This window comes from Danio aesculapii, chromosome 17 (genome assembly GCF_903798145.1).
Source record: "Danio aesculapii chromosome 17, fDanAes4.1, whole genome shotgun sequence".
In the NCBI taxonomy this organism is placed as follows: domain Eukaryota; kingdom Metazoa; phylum Chordata; class Actinopteri; order Cypriniformes; family Danionidae; genus Danio; species Danio aesculapii.
This window is the reverse complement of record NC_079451.1, coordinates 27,613,773-27,629,960: the sequence shown is the minus strand read 5'-3', so window position 1 is coordinate 27,629,960 and position 16,188 is coordinate 27,613,773. Positions and strand designations below refer to the sequence as shown.

The 16,188-nt window shown below is 35.4% G+C and overlaps 1 protein-coding gene across 1 annotated transcript in view; it reads left to right on the top strand.

The window, feature by feature from the left end:
* Positions 1-14,784, top strand: part of dlgap2a (discs, large (Drosophila) homolog-associated protein 2a) — a 179,831-nt gene extending 165,047 nt beyond the window's left edge. The window contains exons 10-14 of the mRNA XM_056477174.1: positions 4,981-5,066; positions 5,191-5,645; positions 8,127-8,218; positions 10,002-10,154; positions 10,892-14,784. Of these exons, the coding sequence (XP_056333149.1) occupies positions 4,981-5,066; positions 5,191-5,645; positions 8,127-8,218; positions 10,002-10,154; positions 10,892-11,092 (987 nt within the window). The 3' untranslated portion in view covers positions 11,093-14,784. The remainder of the gene's footprint in view (positions 1-4,980; positions 5,067-5,190; positions 5,646-8,126; positions 8,219-10,001; positions 10,155-10,891) is intronic.
* Positions 14,785-16,188: the final 1,404 nt, after the last annotated feature.

The window sequence follows — 16,188 nt, the reverse complement described above, 5'->3', positions numbered from 1 at the left end:
CAGCTAGCTCTCAGCAACTCTCACATGGTTGCCCACTGAAGCTAAGCAGGGCTGCGCACAGTCAGTACTAGAAAGCTAGTGTGTTGTTTGTGTGGGTCCTAACGCCCCAGTATATTGATATGGACTCAATATGGCTGCTCTCACGTGCAGATGGATGCTGCACACTGGTGGTGGATGTGGAGATTCCCCCCAAAAATATGTAAAGCACTTTGACTGTCCAGAAAAGTACTATTTACATATAAGGAATTATTATTATTATTATTATTATTATTATTATTATTATTATTATTATTATTATTATTATTATTATTTTTATAGTGGGTAGCACAATCGCCTCACAGCAAGAAGGTCGCTGGTTCGAGCTTCGGCTGGGTCAGTTGACATTTCTGTGTGGAGTTTGCATGTTCTCCCTGTGTTTGCGTGGGTTTCCTCTCGGTGTTCTGATTCCCCCCACAAGTCCAAATACATGTGGTATAGGTGAATTGGGTAAGCTAAATTGTCTGTAGTGTATGTGTGTGAATGAGAGTGTATGGGTGTTTCCCAGTGTTGGGTTGCAGCTGGAAGGGCATCTGCTGCGTAAAACATATGTATTATTCTGTAAAAAAAAAAATCATGAATAAAAAGTAAAAGAAAAACAGTAAGTTTATAAAGTATATCACTGGCTTCTGGCAATTGCCGTATGTGCATTTATGTGAGTCGAGTTGATGTATGAGAATGGGTGTAGACTTAGTGGGAGCTATATGGTAGGTAAATTTGTAGTGTTTTTAGTCTCGCCATAAAAATTACTGTAGTGCTTAATGACTACATGTTTGGCCAAAAACACACACACGATTAATAGAAACAGCAACAGCCCACTATACTTCACTAGTGTTACATTTTTCATGTTGTGCAGAGGAGAAAGTTTTGTTGCAATTTTTCACACATGAAGACAGGATGTAGATTGCAAGCAGTGTTTGAGTGTCATGAAAATCTGGTTTACAGGTACAGAAGAGCAAGCAAAAATCCTCTTGATTGTGTCAGTCGATTTCCTTTTTATCCTGCTTGACTGGAACTCATTTTCAAGGCCAGACTGCTAATGATAATCCACCATTTTCTGGTTCCGCCAATAGCTTGCCTGTGTTTTGGTTTCATTGTAGCAGCTTGGCTAGATATCATTTAATATATTCAACATTCACTTAGCATTGACTCATGCTTATGGTTTAGTAAAGGAATAGTTCACACAAACATTTTATGCTGTTTTATGTACTTTTGCTTTTTTTCATCTGTTCATCATCAATAAAGACAGACAGCGGTTACAGTCACTATAAGACTTGATAAGATATGGTTTTAGATACACATCCAATATTCTAAAAGATAACTGATGGTGAAAATTTGCTAAAACAGATATCATGACATAATGTGTGTGCATTTGGCCATTCAAATCCAGTGATTAAAACATATTAAATTTCCATTTTGTGTCTGAGATTTGACTATCAATGTGTGTGCAAAGAAAATGTTTTCTATATCTATATTTTTTTTATTTATGTCTGCACTTCTCATTCTTTCAGAGACTGACATTTTTTTTATTAATGGTGTTTATTGTTTTGTTATGGTCATTGAAAGCTTTCTTAGATTTTTTTACTCATAAAGTTACCATGTGACCTGAGAAGACTTGAAATATTGCACACAAGTCACGATTATAAAATCTGAAAATTAACTATGTTTTGGGGATAATACAGAAATCTAATATGTGGATAAATATCAACATATGCTGTATATAAAATTCTAGCTAATATATTTGACTATATGTGCATATTTCTAATTCTAATTATAAAAACTTTATATGTAGCTGCAATTTTAATATATTTTTAATAAGTGTTGTTTAATATATTTATAAATGGAAATGTATAAAATCAGGGTGTCGAGGGGTCTTAAAAAATATGAAAAGTTGATAAATCAGAGTAGATAAATTTAAGGCCCTTAAAAAATATTAAAAGGTCTTAAATGCTATTTTGCAAGGTATTATATTTTATATCATTTTTGATTATGCGATGTATGGTTGTATGCTAAGGTTTGCCTGGATTAAATCTGTGACTATCAGGATGCTGTGTAGTTTAAATCAATGACATCCTACTAGATTTTAAACATCTTGCTGCTTTGTTTACTGCAGTAACCAATAACTCTATAGGCGCAGACCTTCTGAATTAGCTAGATTTAATAGATTTTTATTCAGTATATGTATTTATTAAGTAATGTTTTAGTTTTTGATTCGTTTCTTACATTAATATTTAGTTAATATACTGTAAGTTAAAATCTTGGCAGTGTTCCGGTCCTAAAATGTATCGAAAGAGTCTTAAAAAAGGTCTTAAAATGTATTGAATTTCACTCTCTGATTACTGTATATACTCTGAAAATATATATTTATCTCTATCTGTGAAATCCAGGCATGAACTTGCATGTCCTTTTTGCCTCTGGTCACTATCAGCTGTCCATCCTTTGCAGTTTCACCACACCGGATTTTCAGGTTTAAATTAATGTGGCGGAATGATTGATGTGACACATTCTGCTGTGGTCCACAATATTGTTTTGTATCCATGAAGAATCCCTGTAGTCATCCTTCCAGACTATCAAAAAATATAGAGAAACACCACTCACATAGCCATAATCCTGAAGGACTGAACAAAAAAAAAAACTTTATACTCTGGCCCTTGCTCTTTCATGCCTGACAGTCTGACTCTCTCAAACAGAATTCCTACATCTTTACATTGTCAGTGATCAGACTGATTTGTCTGAAGTGAATCATCTTGTTCTCTGATTCGGAGGTCAGCGTTCCTCTGTCTGTCCTGCTCCAGCACTTCTGTGACTCACACACTTCTGTCTTCAGATGGTTTGATGGGGTGACAGACACTTCTAAGCATCCAGCGTCTTTTGTGATATACCTAAAAGACTGACCTTCAGTTCGTTATTAAAGATATTTCACAGAGTTTTTTTTTTCTTTTGACTGGTGAATTTAACATCCCAGCAATTGATTAGCATAGAAAGCTTAATAATAGTCATAACTGGTTAAAAATATTGCCTAAATATTTAAAACATTACATACAGTATACAACAGATCAAATATGTGGTGTTGGTAAGATTTCTTCAGTGTAACATGATCAGAAAACATTTCTCATGTATGTTATGCTGCTTAACACCATTAAGCAAATCGTAATACTATTTTGGTGAAAGATAGCATTCATTTGAAATGGAGATTATGGATTCTGAAAACCTGGGCCCAGTTTTATCTGGATCAAATTGGTCCAGATTTGGAAATCCTATGTTTTGTTTTCCAGAATTAACTGATCTACCTTCATTTTATGACAGTTTTTTTTAAGAAACAATGGGTTGGATCACTGTGATACAAATAACAAATTTGAGGATTACCAAATCATGTTTACCAGAGCCTTAAATGGAACCAACAGTGTAGCCTACTAGTTTAGCAAAGAACAACATGTGGGCAAAAACCAGTGGCCACAAAAAGCCATTGTTTGTTTTAATGGTAAGAAGCAGAAACACTGCAATCGACAAACATTTAACATTTTTTAGTTTTTTCTAATACAATACTGCTTTGATATTGTTTTGTTGTTGTTGTTTACCATATCTCATTAGATGTGACATGCCTCATAGGCTTCAAATATAAAGGAATTTATATATCATCAGTAACCATTAAGTTTGTGATCATACACTTAAAAAAATAAAACGTTTTTTATTTTATTTGGTTTATTTGGTTTTAAAAAAATCCACCCTTCTGATGATATCAGATCAGAATAATCCTGTTTTTTTGGATCAAATAGAGCCCAGTCTGAGTTCAAAGTTTTGAATAACCCAAAGGGCTGTTTTGATCCAAATCAAATGTAAGATTGGATTACATGATCTGATCTTAATTCAAAATACCTCTGTTACTTTTGAAAAACCCATTTCCAAGAGTTGATCCAATCTGTGATCTAAAATCCCACTGGATTACTTTTGAAAAGCTGGGCCCTTGACAACCAAATAGTTGGAATTTTAAAGATTTTGGCCAAGTAAAGTCAATGTTCATGTTTGTTTATGTTGTGTAGGGGTACGTTTGTCAGGCGTAACCTAGATATTTATTTTATTTATTATATATTTTTAATGAATTAATGTTCAATATTTGTTATATGATTGTATAAACAAAATAACATTTATTAAAAAATAATTCAAATTTCACATTCTGTTCATTTTATCACAAAAGTCAGATCATATGTTTTGTAATCTTTTTTTGCTGTTTTTTTTGCTGTTCTTTTATGTGGCATATTAGATTACTCTGCAGTTCTAACAACAGCAGAGCACAAGTGATCATGGAATTCCTTTCATTTATGAATGAACATGTCACATTTCATGCAATCAGTGTTGTGCTCAGTTGTTAATTGTAGCCTTTAATATAACTAAAGTGTCCAAAATAAAAAAAAAAGTTTGAAACAATAATAAATTGATGAAGCAAAATAAATATGTGACCCAGAACCACGAAAAAACAGTGTCAGTGTTTTGAAATTGAGATTTATACATCATCTGAAAGCTGTATAAATAAGCTTTCCATATGGTTTAGACATACAATTTCCATACTTAGGATAATATTTGGCTGAGAAAGAACTATTTGAAAACCTGAAATCTTTCAGATTCAATGGTTTCAAAATAACTAAACACCTTTAAATCACATTTAAAAGTTGTCTCAAAGAAATGTTTTTTTCAATACACATCACTAATCAGAAATTGAGATTTGATATATTTATGACATTTTCAAAATGTCTTCAAGGAACTTGATCTTTACTTTTTCTAATAATTTTTGTCATAAAAGAAATATGGGTAATTTTGGCCCATACAATTTTTGACTATTGCCAGAAATATACCTGTGAAGACTTGACAAGACTTGTTTTGTTATCTAGGGTCACATATTTACAATAATATACCATTGCACATGGTCAGTCTGTGTTGTCATTGCAGGTGGAAGCAGCTACTGATTCAGAGTGTGAAAGCAAAGGCTCTCGAGAGTATCAGTCTGTTGGGATTCAAGTAGAAGACGAGAGACGGTAAATACCACCCTATTGCCTCTGTTATACCTCTATGTGTGAAGGGTGTGTGAGATACACAGAGAAATGCCAGCTGAGTGTGAACTGTTGTTGCTTTCATTGGAGGTCTGCCTCTCTCACACAGACAGGGCCGGTTTAAGCGCTCCAACAGTGTCACCACCGCTGTCCAGGCTGACCTGGAGTTGGAGGGTTTCCCTTTAATGGAGGATAAAGGCCTTCAGTTTGGAGGAGGTTTCCAACGTCACAGCGAGCCCAGCACTCCAACGCAGTACGGAGCTGTCCGGACCGTCCGCACACAGGGTCTCTTCAGCTACCGTGAGGATTATCGCACCCCTACGGAGCCCCCGAGTCCCCAACGGAGCCCTGAGCCCTGGCTGGAGCCCTCGCCGCGGGAACCTATTGCCACTGTGGCCGTTACAGTAACACCACCCCAACCGTCGGACTCAGGGAGAGCGTCACCCTCCTGCAGGAGAGACGGAAGCTGGTTCATGCAGCTGCTTCACACAGAGACGAAAAAGATGGAGGGATGGTGCAAAGAGCTGGAGGGAGAGGCGGAGGAGAACGATCTGTCAGAGGAAAGTGAGTTAACGCAGCTTCGCTTCTATGAGCCATTAAATCTTTCTATTATAATATTTGTTTGGTGGCGAGTTTGGCTCCAGGTTTCAGAGTGGCAGGTATGAATCCAAAGAAGTGTCACAGTTAACCGTGAAATGTTGTGGTTATTAGAGGCTCATGCTGAGAGCGCTGCCATGTGAGCAATTATGTCTGTCAACATCTGTCAGGTTTCCATGGCAAAGAGCTAAGAGACACACAGAGGCTCTGAACATCAGAGACAATAATGCATAGAAATGAGTGTGAGAGAATGCAGTAGTATGATCACTTGTGTTGGCGAGAATAGAAATGAGCAAATTTAATTATTCAATCGTTCAATCGACCAATAAACATTTGAATGAATAAATACATGACTTATTGTATTCATATAGCACCATTTACATTGACCAAAGGGCTTTAACATGTCAAAAAGTTACTCAAACACAAACCACAAGTGAAGTGAAGTGAAGTGAAGGGAGTATTATCAAGTTTGATAACTCATACTCAAAAGTAGCCCCAACTGGAACAAAACAGTCCCACAATCTCCATCATAGTGCAATGACCAAACTCCAAGTGGCAACTCTATGCCAGATGTATTTTAACAGTGAGAGTGGTTGGGAAGCCACAGAAACAGCTTGCTCTCCTTTGGTTTTCAACCATAATTTTTGTGTGGGGATTTTTTTTCATGTCTGGCAACATGTATTGTGGTACTTTGGATCAAGGAAATGTAGATCTTCAACAAATATTATCAAAACTTTATAATCAACTCTAAAATGAAGGATTCCACTTATTTTCTGAATATACAGTATATTGAATTTGATGAGGGGCTTTCTTCTCAATAGTCCATGTCGCCATTATCCTTTGATGCTTGTGAAATAGCTTTACAGCATCTTACTAAAGCATTTTACTTTCATCTTCAGTGTCACATCATCCCTCAGACATCTTTCTAATAGGCTTGTTGTTTCTCTTTAAATTTAGGAGAAAAGGGAAAATCAATAAAGTATAACAAATTAACAGCCTTTGTGAGTCAGCTGTAATAAGTTAGCATCTGACTGATCGTTTTAAAAATTAACTATACAGTAATGTGATTACAAATACTAAGAGCTCTGTTTTAACGATCTAGGCGCAAACTCTAAAGCACATGGCGCAAAAGCATTAGGGTGTGTCCAAATCAACTTTTGCTATTTTAAGGATGAAAAAATACGCTCTGCGCCCTGGCGCATGGTCTACCATTATTATTCTCATAATGAGTTATGGGTGTGTTTTGAGCATAACATGCATTAAACCAATCAGAGTCTCATCTCCCATTCCCTTTAAGAGTCAGTTGCATCGTGCTATGGTGCATTTGCTATTTACTTGGCGGACTTTTAAGTGGAAAAACTGAACGCTTTACTTGTGAGAAAACAGTTAAACAGACCATCTACAGTTAGACTTTCTCTTTAGTTTACTTTTACTCTTTACTTTACTCCTTTACTTAAGGGGATAAGGAAATAGTGTTGTACGCACTCTACTGAAGACATTAGGCTACATATTATGTATTACATATATATTTAATTTCTTTTGTTAAGTACAATGATTTGTTTCAAAACTATTTCTAAATTCAGTTCTAATTTCCAGCAAACTAATAAATGAACAATAATAATGAAATGTGGTCAGAAAACGGAAGTTAGCCTATCTCCAAACACACTTCCTATTCTTATGCCCCATATGAGGATGCATACATCTCCAAAAACCTGACAGGTGGACAAATCTAAACTTGTTTTTATTAAAAAAATATAAATATGCATATAATAAATAATACTGCTAATAATAATAACATTATACAAATGCAAATTGTCATGAATAAACTGAAAAAAAGCCCCTTGACATGAAGAAGGCATCGAGGCAGTGGTTTTTATATTTATGTTGAAAATAATAATTTTTGTAACAATTTAATCCTTTTTTTCATATGTAAAGATATTTGTGTGTTGCTGTACATTCTGTATGTCTTAAGCAATGTGTAAGCGTTTGGACTTTGCATAGGTGCAAAACTAACGCACTCTGCACTGGACTTTAGACCAGCTTTCAATTGGTCAGTGGCGCGGTCTATATCAGTCCCTCAAAATAGCAATGGGCCTACAATGCGCCTTAACACACCTCCTTTATAGACCGGCACACCCATGAGTCCACAAAGTGCCACAAATGGATTTGCTATTTAAACAACATGGTGGAAACCGTGAAACTTATGGTTGCGCTGGTCTCAAAATAGCAACAAATCACGTCAAACTTGCGCCTTATTGCGCTGGGTGTATGACAGGGCCCTAAATGTTAAAAATGGATTACATGATCAGTTACTTTACAATTTCATCTGAACGTTCACATGTACAGGCACTTTATGAACTGTATGAACTGTTTGAACCGTAGAAAGGTTTTTTCAGTAGTGCTTCTGCTCATTAGATATTTATCTCTCTTTCTCTGTTTGTGTGTTAGTCCTGGGGAAGATCCGGAGTGCTGTAGGAAGCGCGCAGCTCCTGATGTCCCAGAAATTCCAGCAATTTTATTGGCTCTGCCAGCAAAACCTAGTAGGTGACATCAATGCACACATGCCAATTTGTGCACAAGTATGTGTTCTGTTTGTGCTATTTTGCTAGGCTTTGTTCTCAACAGCAGCTCTTCCCTAGACGCACAGCCGCTCTCCTCCACAGGGGTGTTCTGTGCTGGAGTAATAATGGTGTCGTTGACGGCCTTTTGTTCTGCTGTCACATTCATTAAATATGATACACAACAGCACATCAGCTGATCTGAGGCGGGCATGCAGAGAAAACAAATGACCAAGTACGGAGGCAAACGCAGTTGAGCAGTGCTTTAGAAAACAACCTAAATCCTCATGAATAAAATGCTCCTCTGTTCAAAGCAAACACTCACAGTGGTTGATTTGGCAACACACAGATTTATAAAATGACAACAAGTGATATAAATATAGTTATTGCATCAGATTTATTGCACAGATTTCAACCCAACATCTGGGTAAAAGCCAGGCAAACTAATTGTGATAAACCATGTCTGGTAAACATTTGCATTAATGTTGCTGTATAAGAGGTCCAACTCATGTTGCAGAATACTATTGCAATACTATTATACTTCCTCCTCCACCAGCTTACACACTTTTTGTGTTCAGTGTTTTCTCAGTTTGATAGTGACCATAATGTTTTACTTTGGTTCCAACTGAATTAAACTTGCTTTCATCACTAAAGTAAACTTTGTAGCAGTTCTCTGTCCACACAACATGCTTCCCAGCTGTTAGTCAAGCCTTTTGATTCTTTTGGCTGAGAGGTTTAGTCAGTTCAGATTCCCTTAAACCTCAAATGTCAAGATAGTTTCCCTTGTTGAGCAGTTCTACAGTGTTGAATCAATTTCCACATTATACTCTCCTCTTCTGCATTTGTCTTTCATGGAAGAGCAGGGGGGTGACTAACATTGTACATTTTTGAATAACCAAATTCTCTTATTATGTGTGACAGGGCAACGCTTTTGGTTTTTATCAGTGTTATGTTTCACGTATATTTTTTTTTTGAATAGCCAAAAATGGCAAAAATCAAATGAATAAATAAAGAATATTAAGTTTTGATCATCTTCCATAAAAACGTTTTGTAAATTGCCTGCTGCGAATATATCAAAACTTCATTTTTAATTAGAAAAGAGCTAAACATTGGTTTTATACAGCTTTAAAGGTGGTTTTCTCAGTATTTGATTTTTTTTAACCCTTACATTACAGATTTTCAAAAGGTTTCTCTGCCAAAATATTGTCCTAGCCTAACAAAGCATACATCAATGGAAAGCTTATTCATTCTGCTTTAGGGTAATTTTTAAATCTCAGTTTGGACATGATGGACCCTTATGACTGGTTTTGTGGTCTAGGGTCACAATTTCGACAAAGCAGTGACATTGACAGTTAGAAAATGATCAACAATTTTAGAAAGAATTTTGCAAATACATGATGTAATGTTGCATTGAGTTTGTTATTATTTATTTATGATAACACTTTAGTTGAAGTACCAATTATCACTATTAACTAGTGCTTTATTTTCTGCCTATTATAAGATATTGGCTGTTAATTAGTACTTATAAAGTACATATTCTGCATAATTTCTATTCTAAATCTCTCATCCTACCAAACTAAGATATTAATAACTAATAATAATTTTATTGTTGCAAAAAAATTATGGTTAATATTTTGTTAATACGGAGAATTGTACTTTAAAATAAGGTGTGAGTTTATTTGTTAATGTCATTCATATTCACATATGTTTAATATTAATGTTTTATTATCTAGTATTGTGTTTGAGATGTTGGGCTGTTTTGCAGGACCCCAGTGCCATGCCTCGGCCCACTTCTCAGGACCTTGCCGGGTTCTGGGACCTGCTGCAGCTCTCCATCGATGATGTTACCTCCAAGTTCAATGAGCTGCAGAAGATCAAGTCCAACGATTGGAGGCTTATTGACAGTCCAGTGAAGAAGGTGAGAGCCGACTGGGTACAGGATAATCCTAATCATATTTGCCATCAAACCTGATTCCGTGCTCCACACTATAAACATAAAAGAAGTGCTGATGCTTTGCATCTTATAAACACAATGAAAAAATACACTCTGGACTACCCCTTTAAGTAACTACTTACTGTGTAGTAAGGATGAGGATTAGGTTTATGGTTAGTTACATGTAATTATGCTTAATTGATTTTTATTATGACTGTAATTTTTAAAAAAATTAACAGATTTTTTCTTAAAATAAATAAACACAATAAATACTTTTGTTAGAAATTATAAAAAAAAACATTGTTTTAAAATAAATAATTAAAATACATTTAGAAAAAAAATCAGAAAATTCCACTTTGCCATCTTCATTCATAACAATTGGACATATTAAAATATAAAAAAGTTATTTTAAATTGAAATTCAAAACACTATTGCAGTAAAAATACATTTTAATTGCAATAAAAAATGCAATAAATTTATATCTCTAGTCTGCTTAAGATATAACCTAAATTCCAGAAGCGTAGGGATACGTCCCCCTCACTTTTAAAGACAGACCATTTAGAAACAGGTGATTAATGATCATATAAATGTAAACTTTTGGATCTCATACAGCTGTCCCCCCTCACTTTTAAAATGTCTATTATGCCCTTGCTAAATTGCAATGAAAAAGTGACCACAGTATGTGTACATTCATATCCTGTGTTTTATATTGCTTGTTCTAGCTCCCGCCGCCAGTACCAAAGAAGACATTACGTAAGAGTGTGACAAGGGAAAAATCTTTGGATCTCCCAGACCGTCAGAGAATAGAGGCAAGACGGCGCCTCATGGCAGCCAAACGCGCAGCTTCATTCCGGCAAAACTCAGCATCAGAGCGAGCCGACAGCATCGAGATCTATATACCAGAGGCCCAAACACGACTCTGAGAGACACAGGGAACACCTTTATCATACCGTCAACATCATTTTCAATGACAGTTCAGAATACCACGACACAATCATCAGGCTAATCATCCGAGACAAGGGTTAAGGGTTTTGTATACCTGGTTTCCGAACTGCCTGCAACATCCTTGTGAAGTTTCCCTATTGAGGGAGACTCACACTTCCCCACAATACAACATATTGCACAACATATCGCAATTGTAGGCCCTTGTGACAACAGTGTTGCCTGATGAAGCAAAACTTCACATATAAGCTTTAATCACAGCTGAGAAACACGTTCAATCTGACGATCCCTTTGTTAGTGTCTTTATGACATCTGTTTAGCACTTTCAAAGTTGAAAATTCCCATTTTGAGGCCTCCGATCTTTCATTTGATTTCATTAGATTGAAGAAATATATTTAGTTCGTGCTCCATTTGGTTTCATTTGCATTTCATTTCTCTCCCTCCATCCTTGTAGTTCAGTTTTTTTCAGTGACGTTCATAGTATTTTTGTCTATTGTGAGCATTGTGCCAGTGCTGAAATACCTCAATCATACATTTCAGACTGAAGCCGCTTGCTAGAACGGACAGTCACAGCCTTTAAAAAACTAAAAAAACTAATGTTATAAGTCACACTACACTGTTATGGAGTAACTTCAATCTCAGAATGAGGGTTTACGCTGTCAGATCAAGAGATCAGTTTTTATTATTCTCGTACTTACAGATATAACGCTGATGGTTTGTCATTCTAGAGGAGCTGCTGTATGTTTTTGGGTGCAATTGCTTCAAACCTAAAATCAACAATGTAAAGGTTCAAAAATGCATTTTTGCACTTTCTTCTTCTAAATGTGTGTTTGTATGTATTTCCAAGGGAAATGAAGTTCTAAAAGATATTGTTGCAGTTGAATTGCAAGGTTTTGTGTGACTATCGATTTGTCATTTCACGTCTCTGAATGTTTCATTTCTTCAGCCTCACCTGGCCATTCATCGGTTTGTATTTATTTTTATTGAACAGTTTTTCTCTCCATCTGCTATTATCAAGCTTCTGACCCATGTTCTCTGCACAAAAAAAAATCAGCTTTTTATGTCCTTTCCGTACGTCTTGACAAAGAATCAATGATTCTGTCTGGGCTGAAGGAGATGTCGGTGTTCCCATTATTATCCTGATCACTTGCTGGTTGGTGATGGATGGTTTATCTGTAAGACTGCACATCTGTGAGAATGATTTAATAGTATAATCAAACTGTTCTCAAGTCAATTTGAAGGCATTTGTACAAAAAGGTGACTGCAGTACACATGATGGTCGATTATATTACATGATCATAACCAAAGGCTGGCGCTACTTTGAATTGTTATACAATCATTGGATTTAATTGAATTTTTAATAGTTTTTCATTGGAGTCTATCACTAAAGATACTACTTCCTGTTTGACATCCAGCAGTTCAGCTTTAACACTTGTTCTTTAATATGAAGTGTAAAAAGGGCCTAAAATTAGCATCTGCTAAGTACCAAATGGAAGTAAAAATATGAGTTGCGCAGTAAATGAGCAACTGATATCTGCCATTTTCACAGTTTTTTTATTTTAACAATGTCAAAGAACAACAATGTGGTTTAGTGCTATTTTTCATTTGTAATAACTGTGCTGTAATGATATAAATGTAATCTGAAGCGCAGCACTGTGATCTCATGAGCAGCTTACAAAAACATAGTCTTCAGTATTTCACCATTTGCAAGTGCTGTGTGTATGAGTTGCTTAAAATATGCATTTAAAGGGCACCTAATTTACCCTTTATACAAGATCTAAGATAAGCCTTTGGTGTCTCCAGAATGTGTATGTAAAGTTTCAGCTCAAAATACCCATCAGATTATTTATTATAGCCTCCAGAATCTGCCTATTTTGGTGTCTGTATAAATTGTAGCTGTTTTTGTAGCCTGCGGCTTTAAATGCAAATGAGCTGCTTCTCCTCGCCCACCGTTACCACTTGCGTGTCTGCTTCTCATCATGTGCATCAGATAAACAGCAGTCAGTGACAGAGACAGACTCAGATGAACCTGAAATACAGCTCATTGGTCAAAAATACCAAGTAAGTTTATTTTATATATTTGAAGTGGAGTTTATTCAAGCCTTTCTGAAATGATGAGTCTCACACAAAGCTGTTTGCAGTACACACACACACACACACACACACACACACATATTAGCAATTAATGACACCATGCAGCCGTGGTGATTATAGTGATTAAGAATTACATAGCGATTTTACTGTCTTTATTACAAACATGCTCTGTTTTAAAAACATTTTGATCATATAACCCAGCGAGTTGTAAAAAATATTTTAATCCCATTTTATTTGCAAAACAAAATGTTCTGTGGACTTGTGTATACATGTTATTATAGAAACATGGTGCCTGTCAATCAATTCAGTGGGCAGGAAAACCGCACTCCTACGTCACTGGGATTTGGGTGCTATTTTAACATCAGGAAATTTTCAAAAAGATACTTGTGTTTATATCACTCCAATATGACCGTGGACACACTATACGTTCACACAGTTCTGTCCAAACAGCTTACAAAAGATGATTTTCATCATAGGTGCCCTTTAAAAAAAGTTTATATTATTATTCATACTATACAATACTAAAATAAACTTAATTATTAACTACTGTTAAGTAGTATTGTAGTCATAGTTCATTGTTATCATTATTCATTGCTATTGTTATTATTATTCATAATTATAGCTGTGTGTTTACCAAATATATGCCTTTTTGCAAGGAAATACTGAACAATGGTAAAACATTTTAATTTGCTTGGTACTTTCTCGTAAGTAATTGGCAAGTGTGGCAAAATGCTAATTTTAGGTCCTGAGGTAAGTGTTGCATCTAAGTGACTCATGGCCACTGAAATGTCACTGCTAACCATTTCAAAACCCTTAAAAGTCTTTCTTCTTGCCTTATTTTGCTATATTAAATTCACCATATCTCCTTACAGTGTCCATCAAGCACGGTTACGTTTCATTTCAGATGTCAAGCTGCATCCCCACTTTCCACCCTTTTTTGCCTCTGTGTCAACTGAAGGAGACGAGGCCAGAGATTAGAGGAGATTACTTTATCACTTCCACTCCACTTCCCTGTAGCTTCATATTCTCAATTTCCTTTGCGGGATGACCTTGAGAAAAGCTCATCGTTAGAAGCAAATATTTTCTTTTAATTTGTCGTTGCTCCGTATCTTCCTGCTGTAAGTCATTGTTCAAACACAATTACAGCATTCCATTCAAGAGACGCTTGTAATCGATGAAACTGACTTCAGCCTGTGGGAACATTTTAGGAATATATTTTCTTAAAACATAGCATCTAAAGTGACAATATGGCATTCTGCTTCTCATTTCACATCAACGAAAGTGTTAATTGATTATCTTGTTAATCATTGTTTGAAAATTCCGAGTCGTGGCCCTCAGGGTTTACAGAAATCCACTCTCCTAGGCCTTACAAACTAGTCGGACTGTTGAAATACACATTAAACTGATGGGTAACTCTTTCAAATACTGTTTAATGCAATAGCTAACATGAACTTTATTGAACTATATATATATTTTAACAACATTTGTTAATAAAAAATACAGTGGATTCAGTAGTTCATGTTAGTTGTAAGTGCATTAACTATTGCTAACAGATATTTTTCAAAATAACTTTAAGATTAATGAAAGCTGAATTTTAAACTTTTAGTTCATGTAACTTTATTTCAAAGCATTACCAGCTGATGCATTTTTTTGTGCCAAATTGATTTATTAATTCTTAATGGGTTACTTCAGTCACGCTTTCTTTATTCTGAAGTTTATTCTCTATGTCTTGAGTAAATATGGTTGTGATAATGCCGTCCTGCAATGTGGCAGCTGTCCTTTCTGATTAACTTGCTCAATTATCAATATGCAAACATGCCAGACATGCAGGCAGTATTTATGTGCCAAATATGTTGATGTGCCACATGTTTGAACAGCTTCTGCTGTTAACAGATCCTCACGTGTGTCTTCTTCCCCATGCTTTATCTTCATTACCATTTACATGACAGTCTGAAAGCGTTACGGTGAGCTGACCTCTAAACAAATATCTGGAAGAAAACAAATGCTCACGACCCATTTTTTAAAACAGTGGAGTCCTTTTTAAATAGTTGATTTGTTTGATGTATGATGGTTCTGTTTTTTTTTGACAGGGTTGCACTGGGTGGTCATCTTGTTTAAATATGCTTTCACAAACATCTATTCAAATGTACATTTACTCCATTGATTTCCATCGAAATAAATCATGTCAGTATCTAATAAAAAGAAAGGATTTACCCTCCAGACCACAATATATATGAAAAACAGCCAGCGGGCCTTTGGTACCGGACTAAGACACCCCGCTTTCGGTTTCTTACTGTAGAGAATCTTCTTCTTGGGACTGGATTAATCCTGAATCTCAGAATGTGAAAAGATTATAAAGATCTTAGTGAAATTAACATATGAGAAAGGTAGTTGTTTAGCTGAGAATATTTTCATTTATTATACTGTATATCATATCTATATGAAGGGTGAATATAATACCAAATATTCATTATTTGTACAGAATTATATAAATAGTTATATATAAATATATATAATATAAATACATAATTGATCCTTTGTTGAAGCAAAGCTTTTTTTCTGCTCTTCCTCTTTGGTTGAGTTGAATTTTTCTTTTTCTTATTCTTTTTTTTGGGGGGTGGCATGCACCATTCTGATGCTGAATGTGGGTTTAGCTGCTTCATTGCTTTTCCAAATCACTTTTTTTGAATGTTGTTTACTGTTAAACCTATCCGTTGAGTTTATTTTTTACGTACTCATGAAATGTTTCGATTGTGTTATGAATTTGACACTTTGTTTTCGGTCACCTGGATTATTTGTGTTTCTTTTCATGACTTGATTATTGCTATGATTATACATTGTAAATAATTCGGTCATTAAATTTTTTGAAGGAAACGAGTTACGTGGGTCATCTTGAATTGATTCTGCACAACATTTACAACACAATGATCTTAAGTTTTCCTAACAGAGCTCTCTAACATTTGTTTCGTTTAGTCCAGCGCCG